This window comes from Rhinatrema bivittatum, chromosome 1, assembly GCF_901001135.1.
Source record: "Rhinatrema bivittatum chromosome 1, aRhiBiv1.1, whole genome shotgun sequence".
NCBI classification, from domain to species: Eukaryota; Metazoa; Chordata; class Amphibia; order Gymnophiona; family Rhinatrematidae; genus Rhinatrema; species Rhinatrema bivittatum.
Window position 1 is genome coordinate 581,382,820 of NC_042615.1, and position 18,913 is coordinate 581,401,732.

At 42.6% G+C, this 18,913-nt stretch overlaps 1 protein-coding gene across 1 annotated transcript in view; it reads right to left on the bottom strand.

The window, feature by feature from the left end:
* SHC3 (SHC adaptor protein 3) overlaps window positions 1-18,913 on the bottom strand; it is a 311,762-nt gene that overhangs the window by 81,909 nt on the left and 210,940 nt on the right. The window contains exons 5-7 of the mRNA XM_029618404.1: window positions 9,444-9,497; window positions 2,578-2,629; window positions 698-824 (exon numbers count right to left, since the gene is read on the bottom strand). Coding sequence (XP_029474264.1) covers window positions 698-824; window positions 2,578-2,629; window positions 9,444-9,497 — 233 coding nt within the window. The remainder of the gene's footprint in view (window positions 1-697; window positions 825-2,577; window positions 2,630-9,443; window positions 9,498-18,913) is intronic.

Here is an 18,913-nt window from a genome sequence, read left to right on the forward strand (position 1 = left end):
AGATGGATAACTTTTCAGTTATCCTTTTGAATATCTATCTCCTTATTTCTATTTTGGTTGGGATTGCCTGACAGTTTACTGTGCCAATTAATTCATCTCAGCTTGTGCTTCACTCTTCTTGGTTCATCTCTAGACCAGGGTTTTCCAACCATCTCCTGGAGACATACCTGTCCGGTCGGGTTTTCAGGATGGCCACAATGAATATTTATGAGATAGATTTACATATTCTGAGCCGCCAATGTTTGCAAATCTACCTCATACATATACATTGGGGATAATCTGAAAAGCAGACCAATAGGTGTGCCTCTAGGAAAGGGTTGGGAAACACAGCTCTAGACAATAGACATAATCCAGCACAAACTGGAGGCCTGAGGTACACATCTGCAGCCCTTCACAGAAAACAAAGACAGAGGTAGATAAGGCCCAGCCGGGCACTAGCAAGAGAGGGGGGTATATAAATCAGAATTATAATATTGTATGCTCATAATTTGTATTTAAGCATCCTAGTTTTGCCTACTGTTTGCCTGGGAAATTTCCAGTCTACTTTGCGTCATCTGCTATCCGTAGTGCTAGATAACTGTTACAGAAAACCTTTGCGGCAGACATGCTGAGCACGTGGGAAAACACCTGGAATACTATAAGTCTTTTCTCAGGAGTGCAGCCACTGAAAAATAGTGATTTATTTCATGTTGCTCACCTATCCTGAAGAGCAGAGATCTTCGAAGGACATTGTAAATATTGCTTAAATCGAAGTTCAAATGCTTGTCCTATGGTGCTGATCACGTCCTGGGCCAAACCATTGCAGCATTCCAGTATATGACAAGCTAAAGGAAACAGATCCATTTAGTAAAATACATTCATAAAGCCTCGCATGTAGGTCTGCTGCCATATTATTATTATTATTTTTTTTTTTAATTTAAGTTTTATTATTATTATTTAACCAATAATGGCCACAGAGAATGTGTTTCTTCTCAGTTAATGCCCTTCTGTAAGAGCTGGGGGCCTTAATTTGTTAGGGCAGTAGCAAACAAGAAATGCTCAACATAGAGATCAGTGTCAGAGGATACACCACCGAATTTAAAAAAATGATTTAAAACATGAATATTGAATTATTTTCAGACTGAAGCAATGGGTTGCAAAGTGAAGGTATTTATTTTCATGGCAAATCATGCTTACTGCTGCTGTTTCTCCTTTTTTTTCAAGATTTTCTATTCAACATTTAAGTCCTCATGAAAAGTACTGGATTGATCACCCTGTTGACCAAAATTTTCCATTTATTCACGAGACAAGTATATTTACTGCTCTGTGCTTTGACTACTTCACTGCCTGCCTGTTTAAACACTACAAACCTGAGCCAGATGTGAAGCAACTACCTAAAAGTAGAAAGGCCCATAATCATTGTATCTATGCACTAAGCCATCCAGTCTCTCAGCTCGGTGCTTAATTTAATCCTTTTGTTTTTTTTCCAAGTTTTGTAGAATACATTTCATTAAAAATATTCTTCTTCCACTTCAGTTTTTCTGATTTACTGAAATCTATGATTTCTCTATATTGAAAGTGTTGCAGCAACAATAGCAAAAGTCATCCTCCAGGCCAGACAGCAAGGGGGTTAACATTCCCCGGCTGAATCTACCTGACCCTGCATGGGAGAGATTGGGACTGCAAGGGTTATCTAGATAGGATGTAATGTGTACTAGTAAGATGAATTGCCATCTTCCTGCCTGCCAATTATGCTGGTCACGCCAGTACAATTACTTGTACAGAGTCATATAAATGTGTATATAATGCTACATAAGAATATAAGATATGCTATACTGGGTCAGACCAAGGGTCCATCAAGCCCAGCATCCTGCTTCCAACAATGGCCAATCCAAGTCACAAGTACCTGGCAAGTACGCAAATATTAAATAGATGCCATGTTACTAATGTCGGCAACAAGCAGAGGCTATTCCCTATTGATTAATAGCAGTTAATGGACTTCTCCAGGAACATATCCAAACCATTTTTAAACCCAGCTATACTAACTGCCTTAACCACATCCTCTGGCAACAAATTCAGGAGCTTAATTATGCATTGAGTGAAAAAGAAATTTCTCCGATTAGTTTTAAATGTGCTTCTTGCTAACTTCATGCTAATTGTTTTCTCTCCCTGTTTCCCAAGTAAAGAATCCTTGCAATCTGTCACAGAAGATTTCTGAGTTATTTCTGCTTCACAGTAAGTGTTTCTCCTGAAGGTGTATAGGTCCTGCTGTGCACACCCAGTTCTGACCCTGAAGAAGTAGATTGGGCTAGATTGATGCCAGAGAAGGAGAAAAATCTCAGAAAAATTCCAACTCTGTCCCAGTAAAAGTGGGAGCTACCACCACGTACAACATGCAAAATCATATAACTGTTTCCTGTAACCAAACTAATATAGATTATTTTCCAGCAGGGAAATTAAGAAAATGTTTTTCATAATTAGAAATGAAAATAACCTTTAATATATTTTCAGTACATTACTAGAGAATCTGCAAGTACATTCCTAGTACTTAAGTAATTTGTGTTTGTAAAAATTATTATTTTTCAAAAAGTATCTTACCCCTGCGATTAACAGGGTCCTTCGCTACATATGCAACATAGTCTGTCGTATCCTGCAAAACAAAATAAAAAATACAGAACATTTTTATATGTTGTTTGAGATCTCCAAGGCAGAAATGATAACTTAGTTGAAGTTTACAGATTTGCTTTCTGTTTTTATACTCAAGGCATTTAAACAATACAGGGGCTAGATATTCAAACAGTGCCACTTAGCTGGCTATGCCTGAATATTGGGCCAATAATTTTTTAAATCTCTCTGAAACTAATGTCACTAAAAGCTACATCAGAAGAAAAAAATGAATCAATGCACTAACTATTTTAAAAACTTAAAGGACTCCATGACCTATCCTGGAGAATGGATTAATTAGATATTAGGGATGAGCATTTGTTTAGCAAAATAGGTAATGAAAGGACATATCCTATTTCATTTTATAATGATTTAAAAATAAGCAATAGGAAAAATAAGATTTTTAAATTTCCTTTTGAAAAAATCCTTGGTCTACCCCCCAAAATTGCTGGGGCCAGGAAACTTCTTGACCCCCACTTATGCCATCCATGGGTGGCCCTGGTGACATGACCAGCCCAAAGCCTAGGCCTGGCACAAAGGCCTAGGTCCAAGGCCAATGCCAGGGACTGGCTTGTAGATCTGTACCCATGGCCAAGGTCGCAGCCTAGGCCTGGGCCAGGCCATGTCGCAGGGGCCATGGCCTAGGCCCAGGCCCAATGCTGAGGCTTTTTCCTAGGCCTACACTCAGGTTAGATGCTGGGACCCTGCCCAGAGACTGGGTCCCATTGCCAGACCCTCAGCCTAGATCCAGCCCTAGGCTTGATGCTGGGATTCGGCCTGAAGGTTGATTCCCATTGCAGGGGCCTCAGCCTCGACCTAGGCCCAGGCCCAAACCCAGGTCTGATGCTGGGGCCCAGCCAGAGGCCAGATCCTGACTTCATGGCTTTGACCTAGGCCCAGGCTGTGAACTGACAACGAGGCCCAGACTTGAGGGAGGGTGCATTTGCTGAGGTCTCACCCAGGATAAAAAATGGATATCAGTCTGGAATCCATATCCTGATGCCAAGGCCGAAGTCTAGGCCCAGCCCCTGCCCTACTCCAGCACTAGGCATAGGTCCAAGCACAGGCTCAGAGGCCAGGGACCAGATCTCCAGACATTCTCTTCTGACAATATCTTCTTCAAATGATGTCCTCCACTATTATGATGAATGGCTGGACCCCGGCATCAGGCCTGGATCTGGGCCTGAGCTGAGCTCCAACACTGGGCCAGGGCTTGAGCCTCAGACTCAGCGACGAGACATGGCCTCTGGACCAGATCCCAGCATTGTGCTGGGACAAGGCAAATACCCCAAACTTCATCCTCAGTCTAGGCCTAGACTCAGGGCCAATGATGGAGCTAAAGCAGGAGTCCAGATTCTATCACTGAGGTCTCAACCTTGGCCCAGGCCCAACATTGAGGACTGGCCTGTGATCAAGTTCCAATACCAAGGCCTTGGCCTAGGACGGGGCCCTCACCCAACACCAAGCCCAGCTGAGGCCTCTGCCTAGACCCAGGCACAATGCCAAGGCTTGCCTTAGAACCTGGATATTAAGGCCAAGGCCTAGACCCAGCCCAACACCAGCACCTGGCACAGAGGCCAAGTCCTATCACCTGGGCTTCAGCCCAGGCCAAGGTCCAATGCCTGGGCCCTGAAGATAGGCTCAGCCCCAGGCTTGACACTGGGGCTTTGACCAAGACCCAGGCCCCAAATCAGAGCCCAGTCCGGAGCCAGGGCCCAGCCTGTAGGCTAGGTCCTGTCACCTAGGCACAGGCCGAGGTTCAGGCATTATGCCAGGACCCAGCCCAGAGGCTCGGTCTCATTGCTGGGGCATTGGCCTAGGCTCAGATACAGAAGTCAGGGACCAGAATCCTCTTTTCTTGACATATTTTTCAAATGAAGTCCTCCTCTTGAAGGATGTGCCAGACTGACATCTCTCCAGTACCTTTCTCCTGAGCAGATAGTGCCATTTTGATGTATGGCCAGTTCCTGGCATTAGACCAGGCCCTGGTGATGGGCCCTGGCCTCCAAGTCATGCCCAAGCCTGAACTTTTCCTGGGAGGGCTCCCAGCTAAGACCTTGGAGTGAAGTGTTGGGCCTGGGCCTAGACCTCAGCCTCGGCCTTGGGACCTGGTCTCTGGGCTGGGCCCTGGCATTTGCCTGGGCCGTCATCAAGACCCTGCCTCTGGGCCAGGCCCCAGCCTTGGGTCTGGGCCTAGGCTGAGGCCTCTGCAATGGGAACCGGGCCAGGCCTGGGCCGAATACTTGGTGATGGGTCTTGACATCCAGTCTGGGTCCCAACATCAGACCTGGACCTTTCCTTGGGCTAGGACCTGGTATTGGGCCTGGGCCTAAGCTTCAGGTTGGATCCCAGTCCGGGCCTTGGCCTTGTTATGTGTCAGAACCCCCTATGTTTGGGGTAAATGGGGGACTAGGTAGGTTCCTGGCCCTGGTAATTTTTCAGGGGTAGATGAGATGGGGTACAGGAGGTTCAGGGGAGACCCTGTTTCAATTTTTTGTTTATTTTGTTTCTAAAATGAAGAGGTCCAAATTCATGATTAATTTAGACAGATAACCTAATAGTTAACCATCTAAATGGCTTACCTGGCTATATTCAATCTTATCCAGCTTAATTCTAGCCAGGTTACTAGTTACCCAGCTAGAATTTAGCCAGGTAAGATGGGGTGAGCAGGAGGCATTCTGAGGAGAAGTGGAGTTAGCCACATAAGTTAACTGGCTAACTCCGATATTATGCATAACTGGCTAACTTTAAGATAGCCAGTTATATACTGTATAACGGGATAACTAGCACAGCCGCACAGCAGCTGCATAAGGATCTTGAAATAAACATGAAACAAAAGGATAGTGGGGGGGGAGAAAGCCAAAAATCAACCCAAAAAAAAGCGAATGAAATTTTTTCTCTGCACATCCCCATTCGACATACCGGAAGTATATGCATGGAAATGTTGACTGAATATGAATAAGGTTTGCTTTGATTTTCTGCCCATTTGGTAACAAAACACAATTTATCATTCCTGCTTTTATAAATGTAAGAAAAAAATGTTTTGGGTAATAATTATGATGACAGCTGATATAGGCATCTGAATATCTTAACTTGTTATGTCCTTCTTTTGAATACTGTATACTGAAACATGAGTCCCCACTTATTAAACAATAAGATAGGAACATTACAGACATACTGAGTTGAACCATTCCCACAGTCGGGGGCCCATGTTAGGATGAACAGAAAGAGAAAAAAATCTAAAATACAAATAAAGAAAATCTCAATGCACAAAATGCAGAAAATGTTGTCTACATATGAGTAGATTCTTTTGAAAATGTTTTTATCTGACACTGCTAGTAAAAAAAAACCCCAAACTACAGTTGGTCAGGTACAAGTCAGTTAAAGATAAGAAATGAGACATACATCACTGTTTCTAAGCCAATGAACAAGCCTTGTATACAACGCAAAGTTATATCAATATCCAGATCATAGAAAAATATAAAACATGACAACAGATACCACCACACAGCCCATTCAGTCTTCGCATCTCAAAAACATAATACCAAACTACTTGTTCATCTAGTCTTCCCATTTTCTCTGCCTACTTGATGTACTAGAGAACCTAATTTGCTTTCCCATCTGTGAGGATACTTTGTGCTTGTCTCATAAATTCTTGAATTTCAGGAATATTGCGACCTTCATCACCTCTACTGGGAACATATTTTATGCATCCATTACTCTCTTTGTGTTACTGTGCATTCAAGTGGACTAACACAGCAGCCAAACTACTTTATCCTTTCTGTGAAGAAATATTTCCTTATTTTATTGCTGAGTTTATTCCCCTACAGTCTCATAGCATAACCCATTGTTCTAGAATGCCTTTTATGCATTTATATCAATTAGGCATTCAAATATCTCTGTAATATCCACATGCAACCATTACTCTCCTCCATGGTATAAATATTTAGGCCCTTCAATCTCTCGTCATTGGAATTATGGGACAGATGGCACTATTTTGGTAGCCTTCTTCAATTTTGCTTCTCTTCTGCCAATACCCATTTATAGATTCAACCTCTAAAACTGGACAAAGTATTCTGCATGAAGTTTCACAAAATATTTCTACGGATGTATCACCATCTTTTTTTCTCTATTAGCCGTACCGGTACATATGCACCCTACCATTCTATTGGCTCTTCTAACTTTTGTGTTACACTGCTTGGCAATTAACTGTGACTACAACCAGACTCCTCTCCTGTTTGTTATGCATGAATACCTAAACCTTATCTTGTACTTTTTCCCAAAGTTTCTGTATCACAGATACATTTTTCTATATTATATTTTAGCTGCTGCATTCTTTACCACTCCTCAAGTGTTTCTAAATCTCTCCTTGTTTTCGCCACTCCTTCTGGAGTATCAAGCCCAGGGCCAGATTTGGGACTTTAGTATCCACAGGCAATCTCGGCAAGCATTCTGGGTATGGAAGATTGGAGTGGGGGGGGGGGGGGTCTTCTAAGGTTGTCTCTTTCTAGGACCTCCTCTCTGCCCCTCTGTACACACATTCCCATGAACCTCTTCGCTTCTCTCCCATCTCCTTTTTTCTGCTCAGCATGTATATTTTTACAATAGGTAGGAAATTATGTATGTTAAATGCATCCTTTCAAAGCACTGCATGTATTCACGCATAAGACTTCTTACACATATATGTTGCAGGGTAGAGATATGCATCTTTTGCAAAATGCATGCATATCATATACACAGATTATAAAATACTGGTGTAGAAATGCTTGTGTTCATATATGTGTATGAATGCCATCATATGCTCCCAACTCTCACAGAGGAGTCAGAAACCCAGGTAAAAATGGTTTACAGTGGGATCTGGTAGAATAAGACCTGTGAGACACCCAGTTTCCCTATCTGTGAAGCATCCTGAGTATCTACCTCCACTGCCACAGAGAAGTCAGACATCCAGGATTCAGAATCCCAAGAATAATTGGATTATAGTGGGTTCTGGTAGAATAAGGCCTGTGATGAAGAGACACCCACTCTCCCCACTGTTACCCTCACATAATACATTTTCTGCATTGGAAAATAAAGAAGAGTGCTCAAAGTGATCTTCTTGGATTTCAGCAAAGATTTTAATATGGTCCCAAATAGGCTTGTGAATAAAATGAGAAGCTTGAGAGTGAGCAATGATTTTTCCCCCTGTACATCTCTACCAGGTAGGAGTAAATATATTCAGATTTGAGGGCTCTAGGAGGCAATTAAAAGCCATCATTAGTGCTTGGGTGAATTAAACTTTTGTAGGTCTTTACATGGAGAGAGTGATCAATGAAAAAAAAATATATATATATGTGTGTGTGTGTGTGTGTGTGTGTGCGTGTGTGTATGTGTGTGGTAGCACCTTCTGTGGCATGCCCTGAATATCCTTTTTCTAATATTTGCAAATATCTTTTTTGAGTTCCACATATGTATCCTGAATAGTTCCTTTTTATGACAGTTCTTATTCTACAAAATCTAATTATCCATTGCCAAAAAGCATAGAGTGCGTACTGATCCCACAGTGAGTTTCTATGAAATGCAAGGATACCTAGAGATTAAATACACTTCAAATAAGAACAAAAGATGAATTAAATAAATATGGACATAAGCCCAGGATGGAGGGGGAAAGGGTCCATGTTCAGATTGTAGAGAATTGAAAGATTAATTGATTCTTGTGTTTGTTGAATTGACATACAAATATTGAAAATGACTGTTTAATAACAAAAAGGGCTGAAGACTTTTATTGAAGTTTCTGTATTTCGTTAAATGTACTACAATGGACAATGTTATGCTGGAACTGCTGAGAATCTGAAATAGCATGCAATATGCTGTTTTCTATCAGACAAAGTTGCAGTCATTGATGTTTAAAAATACTGGAGATAAACATCAGTTGCTATGTGCTACAAAGTATCCATGCATATAGACATGACTGTATGTGGCCGGCATCATATATCCTGGCTCTTCTTATAGGATGTTGTACATGAAGTCCTTTTATGAAAGAAAAAATTGGAGCATACATCCAATCAGAAAGAGATACTTGTTCTCAATTGCATTTTCAAGGCATTGAGAAATTATAAAAGGTGCTGTTAATATTGCATCATCGGAGACAAAGAGAAGATCAGAAGACTTCTTCATATCCTATCTCCTCACTTACCCTAATATAGCCCAGCTGGATGATTTGGTGCGTCAATGCAGAGATGAAAGACAGGAATTTAGAATTACACCACATTACTACTATTTTACCCTTAAAGATGCCTAGACAATATTCTGAGAGAATTTACTTATACAGTATACTGTATGTAAACTTTATGTTTACTTATCTGTTATTAAGTTTCTTTAACAATATATTATCTGATGTCCAAAATCACTAACAATTTTTCTAAATTTTCATAATCAGAATACATTTAAATTTGTATATACAAAATTAGAAGTGGGTTCTTTTATATTATATTTCCCTTAACAAGATTTACTAAGCTTTTTCCCCCCCACAGATACATAATGGGGGAAAATTATTTAATACATCTTTCTCCAAATCAAAACAGTGATCAAATCAGATATAAGATGCTCCAGACTCCAGACCCTCTGACTATTTTCATTTCAATAATTTATATTCAGAGGTCTGTTGGAGCCAAAGGTTAAAACAGTTATTATGATTATAACAGGGAAAACTTCTTACCCAGAAGGCACGAGTGAGATAATGTATTGACATAGAAGTAGGTTGATGGTTATATGAATATGCTTGAGGCGCATCATATGTAAGGAATCTAGGGTTTGCTTACCGGATCTCCTCCTGATGCAAAAGAAATGGACTGCATGTGGTGGTTTGCTATAATCTAGAGAAAATCAGAAAAAGGAGTATCAATCACTGGTAATTATGTTATAGAGCTGATACTACTCCTATGCTTTAATAATTTTCTTTCATGTACTATTACTTTTGGAGCAATTATGGGCTGCATACTATAATGTACTCTCAAAAAACGCCGAAATAAACTTAATAGCTGGGAGACATTAGAATGATACTAAGAAACACAATACTCCCGGTCACAATTATCAGAATATTTAATCTATAAATATGTAAATATGTAGGACAGCTATTCAAACCAGCCTAAGTATACAAATTATAGGCTGGAAGCAATCATAGTGGTCCATCTTAATATTATTTGACCACTAATATTGCAAGTGATTTTGTTCTTATTTAATGATTTTTAGTTTTTTAGTTTTTTGAATATGGAATTAAAATCCCAGTCTCTGTAGTTCTTGCAAGTGTGAAGAAAATTCCAAGAATGAGTCATGATGAAACAAGAGAGTCTCAAATAATTTAAAGAGAAACTTATCTGAAAAATTCTTGATGTTATTCTTATTCAGCCTGCATACTATAATGCCACTGGGGTAAACCTTCATTGGTTATAAGGGTGCACAGAAAGCATCCTTGGCATTTATTTTGAATTATTACAAATATGTAATTATTTATTTAAAAAGCATTAATTATTCAGGTACGTTAGTTGACTTGGGCCTAGATTCATCAAAATTTGATAAATTTCACATGGAATAGACTTAGTTTTGGGGTACTTGCCAGGTTTGGCCACTGTTGGAAACAGGATGCTGGTCTGACCCAGTATGGCATTTTCTTACCCATGATAAGGGGTGTGGCTATGATAATTTTAGAGTTACTACACTGTATGCTATATTAGTGCTTTGCAAGGGTACTTTATTGCAATGTGCATTAACGTTAGTGCACCCCACAATATTTGTACTTCACAAGTAGAGAAGTGCCCAGACAGGTATTTCATACTTTTGGGCTGGAGAGAGAGAGAGAGAGAGAGAGAGACTCTTTAGGCTCTCATAGTAGTCAACTCTTTATACCATTATAGGAGGGTCAGCTAGTAACTCGAGGTGAGGTTTTTGTGGTGGTCTAGTGTTTTGAAGACAGCTGGGTGAAGAACATTGTAGCAATCTCATCTTTGTGTGACTTTTCTCACTTTAAATCACATCAAATCTTCACTGATGTGTACTATGCTGTTCACAAACAACAGGAGAGTTACTGCACTTAATAAATCAATAATCCAAGGGAATAGTGCAGTGGGACTATATGAAGAATCCACACAAAGAGTCAAAATTGGTATAATAAATCTTTTAATTAGTACGGCAACTCCACGAATCAGAATTTACGTCATCCAATTTTTAACAATCCCCCGACACGGACCCGTGTTTTGCCGTGTGGCTGCATCAGGAAGGACAGAATTCACTGCTGTCCCTCCTGACACAGCCACACGGCGAAACACGGGTCCATGTCAGGGGATTGTTAAAAATTGGATGACATGTAAATTCTGAATCGTGGAGTTGCCGTACTAACTAAAAGATTTATTATACCAATTTTGACTCTTTGTGTGGATTCTTCATATAGTCTCACTGCACTATTCCCTTGGATTGTTTACTATGCTGTTCATACATTTCACTGTACATGTAAAACTGACCCCAAAACCCTAGACCACCACTAAAACCTCACCTTGCGTTACTAGCTGGCCCTCCTATAGTGGTATAAAGAGTTGACTACTATATGTGCCACCTCAGAGGCTCTCTCTCTCTCTCTCCACTCCACTCTTCTCCACTCCCCTCTCCCTCTCGCCCCTCTCCCTGCCTGAATATGCCCAAAACAGAATTTGAAATATTTATCGCAAATCCCGCTTCAGGCATTTCACATAGCTTAACACCAGGAAAAAAGGTGTAGTTATTTCTGGCATTAAAAGCATACAATAGCACCCCTCATTTTCACTGATCCCACCCAAACCCCTCCCCAATCCCGCCCATTTGAATAAATTAAAAAATATGCATTTGTGCAGCACGTTGCAATAAATATCACATGCATTATGGTATTATCACAGGCGTTAGGGCCCTAACACCTGCAATAATGCCATAATGCATTTTGATGACTGACCCTATTAAATTGGTATATTAAAATATCCATCTAACCCTAGTACACATACATTGCTTCATATTGTTATCTTACAGAAAATACAGAGCCCAATTTTCAAATCTGTCCATGGTACACCATTTGCATGCATAAGTGGGCCTGCAGAGATTTCTGCTAGCATTTTATAAAATGTGTGGCATAGTTAATAAAATACCATGCTTTTCTGCCCCAAAACTATGCACAATCACTGATAGCTCTTCATTGGCTACCTGTGAAATCCCAAATCCATTACAAGGTCCTAACATTAATACCTATTGCCCTCCACTCTAGCAACACTGGTCTGGTTGGGGTAGCGTTGCAACCATACAAGCCACAGAGATTATTAAGATCTCAAAACAAAGGATTACTAGCTGTGCCATCAATACAGAATACTCATCTATAAAAAAAAATGTATTTATATACTGACATTCAATCTGAGATATCACATCAGTTTAGGTATTTCCCTATCCCCAGAGGGCTTACAATCTAAGTTTTTGTACCTGGGGCAATGGAGGGTAAAGTGACTTGCCCAAGGTCACAAGGAGCAACAGCAGGACTGGAACCCTGGTCTATAGCCCACTGCTCGAACCACTAGGCTATTCCTGTTCTCCATAGCAGCTCTGAGACTATGGAACTCTCTACCCGAGACCGTACGACTGACTAGAAACAAAGAAATTCAAACGAGATCTAAAAACATGGTTATTTCAAAATGCCTATAACTCAACTTAAACTTTTCTGATTTCAATACTTACTCCTACATGGACAAATTCATTAAGTTCCTAACTAGTGAACTCAATACCACAGATCTTTCTAACCCTCATTTCCACATCACATCCCAGCCCCTCCCTAATAAATAAATCTGAAACTGAAACTTTTTCTTTTCCACCACCCCTACATCCCACCGGTACATTGAGTTAAAAATGCTAGCTCATCCCTGCATATCTTCTCACCCCCGATAACATTAGTCAGCATTTGTCCCCCTGAGAACTTTAGTCAATGTTTTTAAACTGTATGTTATATGAACCCATTAAGTGATCGTATTTGTCAATTCATATTATGTATGTCATGATGTAAACCGTTGTGATCTTCATTTGGAACAACGGTATATATAATATGGCAAAATAAATAAATAAATACCAAAAAGACTCTTATATTTATGTACTGTGGAGACAGCGAACTATAAATCTTGAAAAAATGTCTGTGCAACCACATATGAAATAAAGTCACATTTAAACACCTCAAGTGAGAAACAATATAGCCTGATACCAGACCTCATACCACGGCAGACACTGGATCTGTGTTTCGGCGCGTGCCTTCGTCGGGGGCCGAAATGAACGATATTGGAGCGGCTGGAGATGGCGGCTTCTGCCGGTGTTACGTTTCTTCCACCCGACGAAGGCACGCGCCGAAACACGGATCCAGTGTCTGCCGTGGTATGAGGTCTGGTATCAGGCTATATTGTTTCTCACTTGAGGTGTTTAAATGTGACTTTATTTCATATGTGGTTGCACAAACATTTTTTCAAGAAAATAAATAAATAAACATACGTTTTAGTATGTGTGTATACTTGTAATGCAGGAATACATATATTTCTCTATCCATTAAAAAAAAATACATACATACACAATAAATTTTAAATAGGTGTGTGGGCGCACATTTTTTTTTCTATTTTTCTCATTTTCTCAAGGTTTCCTTTTTGAAAGTTTAGTGCTAGAACCGTGGATTTACTTACTGTCCCCCTTCCTGTCATTAATTGAAATTTGATCATATTATCATCACTATTGCCAAGCGGCCCCACCACCATTACCTCTCTCACCAAATCCTGTGCTGCACTAGGAATTAGACCTAATAATGCTCCCTCTCTCGTCAGTTCCAGAACCAAATGCTCCATAAAACTGTCATTTATTCCATCCAGGAACTTTATCTCTCTAGAGTGAGAAAGAACTTCATAGCTATTATTTTGGTATGGCCAACTTTTATTTTGAAGGATGGATTGAGGGAGGTGGAAGGGCTGGAGGGAATGTGGAGGGGTTTGGTGATAATGTGGATTGCTTTGTGATTGATTTTATTGTACACCATTTTGGACCTACCCATGCAACAAGTGATAAGTTGCATACTTCAATTAAATCTGCCCATTATAGATTTTAAATCTCTAAAAAAGAACAAATGTCTTTGCATTTGGTAGCTAAGCTCACACGTGTTTGCAGGGGAGAGATTGGTGACATGTTTGAGAAGCAAGTGCATATGTTATGTTGCATTTTCAAAACATAGAGGGGGTAATATTCGGTAAGCAGGTGAGCAGACAAGTTATTCATTTACAGTTTTCCAGATTACATGTCCCAGATATTCAGCAGGAAAAACAATCCCTGATTAACCTTATCTGGCTAACTGTAGCTGGATAAATTTTAAACCTAACCAGTCAGATTTTGAATATGTCCAGTTAGTTGAAAAAGGATCCAGCAATGTGCGGCCTGATAACCTGACACTTAACTGGATATCTTCAAAATATATATGGTTAAGTGGTGCTCATTATAATAATAAAAAACAAACAAACACAAAAACTGTGGGCTACTGGCACAATTCCCACCCCCTTATCACCATTAATCTTTCAAATCCCTCCAAGAGGTAAAGACTCCTAATAATGCTGCAGCCTTCCCCTCTATAACTGTTCAGTCTAACTGATAGATTACATTTCCAGCATGGCTGTTCAGAGCTACTCTGGAAGTGCCCTAGATCGCATCAAACTGAGATCCCAGTCCAGCAAATAGGGCCTCGACTGATAGGGAATTTCCCATCCCCCTACCTTACCTTCTTCCCTTTTCCCTTCTCCTCCCCAACCCCTAAACCTACCCTAACTAGTCTCTTTTTTTTTTATTTTCAAACTTACCTGCTCCTTCGAGCAGCAGTAAGTTCTGCACCCCAGCCAGCTGCCGTTGTGCACTGCCCCTGGGTCAGGGCCTAATGGCTGCTGTCCCAGTCAGCCCCCGCCCAGACCCTGCCCCTGGGCCCACCCCTTTCACAAAGCCCGGCACTTCTGCGCATATCGGGAGATAAGCATGTGGCTGGGCCGTTGCAAAAATGCTCCTGTCTTTATTCTTCAAATTCTTTATTCCATATTTTTTATTTTTTAATTTGCTTTTATCTCAATGTGCTTTATATCTTATTTGTGAGGTATCCTCTCCCCGGCAGTCAGCCCAATCCTAAGCTTCTCGCTTCTTTTTATATGCACTTATCAGTCTCTTTTGATGCCCGATGAACTTCTGCCACTTCTATAGGGTCAAGGCCATCTGCCCGACATCGGCTGTGTTTCGACAACTGTCTGTCTGCTTCAGGGACCTCGGAGGGATCATCTTTTAAATGTTCACCTCGTGGTTTCAAGAATTCTAAAGCACATATAAGTTTTCTTTAAAAGTCATTTTCGTGAGCAGTACCTTTGTCACAAAAATGACTTTTAAAGAAAAATTATGGGCAGATTTTCAAAGGGTTACGCGTGTAAGATACGCGCGTAACCCCCGAAAAGCTGCCCTTTCCATCCCCTGCAAGATAGGCTCGGCGGCGCGCACAAGCCCCGGGACGCACGTAAGTCCCGGGGCTTTCTTGGGGGGCATGTCGCGGCCGGCGCGTCATTGGGGGTGTTCCAGGGGTGGGGCTGCGGACGTGGTTCTGGCCCAGGGGCATTCCAGGGGTGGGGCCGCGGTCTCCAGACCAGCCCCCGGACCGGAACTTGGCACGCCAGCAGCCGGCCGGCATGCGCAAGTTATGCTTGCCTCAGGCAGGCATAAAATAAAGGTAGGGAGGAGAATTAGTTAGGGCTGGGGGGGTGGGTTAGATAGGGGAAGGGAGGGGAAGTTAAGGGGGGCCAGAAGGAAAGTTCCCTCAGTGGCCGCTCCGATTTCGGAGCGGCCTCGGAGGGAATGGAGGATGGCTGCGCGGCTCGGCGCATGCAGGCTGCCGATTTTGCGCAGCCTTGCGGGCGCTGACCCCATATTTTATAACATATGCGTGGCAACGCGTGCATGTTATAAAATCGGGAGTAGATTTGTTCGCGCCGTGTTGCACAATCAAATCTACTCCCGCGCACACCTTTTAAAATCTACCCCTATATTTGCTTTAGAAGTCTTGAAACTACTTTGACTATTGATCCCAGAATGTATGTACATTATCTTTCTTGAATGCATGCTTTGGCACCCAGTATTTAACCAGGTAAATGCATGCACATTTTTTGATTTTTTGACTTGGCTGATAGTGAGGTGTTTATTGGCTTGTGTGTTCCCACAATGAGTTCTCTGATGTGAGTTTTGTGACATGTATATGAGGGGAGGCACAGGCAGTAAAGAAGGAGATATTATCCTCCAGAATTGTCTGTGTATTTAAAAGTCAACACAGCTTTAGCATTTATATTTACGGGCAGCTTTCAGACCACTTTTGGTGATACCACAAGAATTAACCAGTCAGCCACCTCTACCTCTATTGAAAAGTTTATTGATGCTTTTCTCAGGAGAGCTTTTGCTAATTTTCCTTTAGTCTTGGAGAAAAGGAGAAGATAGTGGAATAGAGGAAAAGGAGGGAGAAGAATAAAACAGCAAAACCAATGTCCCTACCTGTTGCCCTTCTCTGTGTGGGCCATTGTCTGGGATGGGCAACTGAACTGGCAGCAGTGGATCCTTTGTGGCTGCATGGAGATGAAGCAGTGGTTGGAATTGGCCAAGGTGGCATTTCATGGTATCCCAGATAGGTAACTTAAAGAAAGCATAGGGCCCCCAAGGAGTGGGTACCCAGGTTAGATGAAATACCCCGAAGGGCAGAGAGAGCTTCCAGCGGCAGCAAGGAAGCGGCAGAGTAGCTTAGACCGGAGGCGTATCCAATCCTTGCTAACTCAAATTGTTAGCAAACGAAGGGCAGGCTAAATACACGGATGGCGTGACATCACTCGAGGAGGACGCCCCCGAGGTTTCTGCCATGACGTGGATAAAGATGTGGGTGGCATGCGCGCGCACACCCTAGGAGGACCTCAGGAGAAACATGGCGGATAGCCTTGCCATTGCCGTTCCGGGGACACCGGAGAGAGTGGCATGCAGATGCAGCAGTAGCCATCTTCCCAAGGCTAGCAGGGAGAGCAGAGAGAAAGGTGAGGCACAGAGGTCAAAGCCGTCTGAGGCCGATGGACGCAACAGAACCTCTAATTTTAAAAAGCATAGCACAGTAATCCCGGCATGGACAACAAAGCACCTTTTGAAGGTAATGGATGGATGGAAGACTGTCTGCTTAGGAGGTGGTGGCTGTTTGTTGGGGGGGAGAAGGATCAATATACGGGGGGGGGGGGTGTTTAAATACCCAGCATGCACAAATCCCAGCAGATATGTGCGTTGCTGGGCCGAGTGTGTGCAGAGCGTATTTTCTAAATGGCCCGGCCATGTGCGTATCTGCCGGTATGCATGGAAGAGCCAGGATTTAGAAAAGGGGCGGGCCAGGGTGGGAGCTGGCCGGGACAGCGGGGAAGCATGTGCCGGCAGCTGGCCAGCGCACGGAACTTACTACTGCTCTGAAAGAGTCGGTAAGTTCTTCAACAAAAAAAATTAGGGTAGATAGGTAGGGTTTAGGAGTTGGGGAGGGGAGGGGAGGTGAAAAGGGAGGATTTAGGAGATGGAGAGGGGAGGGGAAAAGGGAGGAAGGTAAGGTAGGGGGTTAGAGAAGTTCCCTTCCAGTCCTAAACCCTACCTATCTACCCTCATTTTTTTTGTTGAAGAATTTACCGACTCTTTCTGTTATAGACCTTGCTAAGGAGTTAGCAATCTGTTTGCACTCAGCCCGCCAGGAGGGCGGAGTGAGTAGTCTGGTAGCGGTCAGCTCCTCCCAAGGGGAGGAGATAGCAATCTGATAGGCTTGGCTCCTGTAGGAGGAGGAGTTTAATAATCGGTTAGTGCTCTGCTCCCCCAGAGTGGAGGAGTAACAAACTGTTATGCTTTGTTCCTGTAGAAAGATGAGCCAGTAACTTGTATGATCCCCACAGGGAGTTAGCTATCTGATATGGATCAGCTTCTGCAGAGAGAGGAGTAATGATCTGATGTGGGTTGGCTCCCACAGAGTGGTAGATGATAATACCGCTTTATTAGTGTAAGGAGTAACACTTAGTAGAAATAGTGAATCCCTGGGCCGATGGCAGATGACAGCGGCCTCAAGTGGAGATCCTGAGAGGGACCACCGGCTAGGCTGGAGTATTGAGAACAGGATGCTGGGCTTGATGGACCCTTGGTAGTGAGCTGATGTTCCCGGCAGGGCTGAAGTCCCTTTGATACTGGAACTACGATCTCTGAGTTGCTGAGCTGTAAGGAAAGACTATAGGTAGTGATTAGACAGGGTATGCTGAACATAACCAATGGTAGCTGATACACTCACACTTGTAGATATCTGTAATGTCTTCTTATGCAACAGAGAGTCTTCAGTATTCAGGAACAGGAGCCGCAGGCGAGTACAGGTTCCTATAGGCAGTCTGAATAGAACTCACAATAACTGTGTATGGGATGGCTTCTGAATAGAAGAGATGCTAGGAGAGATTTAGGAACATAGCCCCTCGTGGAGCGAGTACCGGTTCCTATCTGTTGATCTGTAATATTAATACATAAGATATAGGTATGCAATATCTTCTGAGGAAGAAGGGAGTTTGAGAAAGGTATTAGGAACATAGGCCCTCGTGAAGCGAGTACCGGTTCCTATCTGCAATCTACAATGTAACTCATGATCTCCGTACCTGCGATAACGTCTTAGACTGAAGGGAGTCTTAGAAATTAGGAACATGGGCCCTCGTGGAGTGAGTACTGGTTCCTGTCTGTAATAGGACTCACTAAATTCACGTCTGCGATCGCCTCCAGGCTATAGGAGTCTTCTGAGTCATCGGGAATGTAGGCCCTCGAGGAGCGAGTACCGGATCCCGTCCAGCAATCTGAAATTAAGAAGAGAGAGCGCTGGGCCCACAAGGAGTGGGTACCCGTAGGTGAGTTTGTAGAGGCAGAGTTGCGAGGAAGGGATTCCTACTCTTGTCCTTGCTAACTTGAAGTAGCAATCGAAGACCTTTTATGTTGGAAGTGGATGACGTCACTAAGGGGGGGGCGCCCCCGAGGTTCGCGCCCTTGCTGGTACAAAGTCTAGAGCATGCGTGGGCGCGCGCCCTTATGTCATCAGGAACATGGCATATCCGTGGCGTCAGGCCAGCCCGGGGATTCCAGGAAGAAAATGGCGAGAAGAAGCCGCGATAGCATCTGTCCGTCAGACCCGAAGGGAGTCGCCATAAGGTAGAGAGGG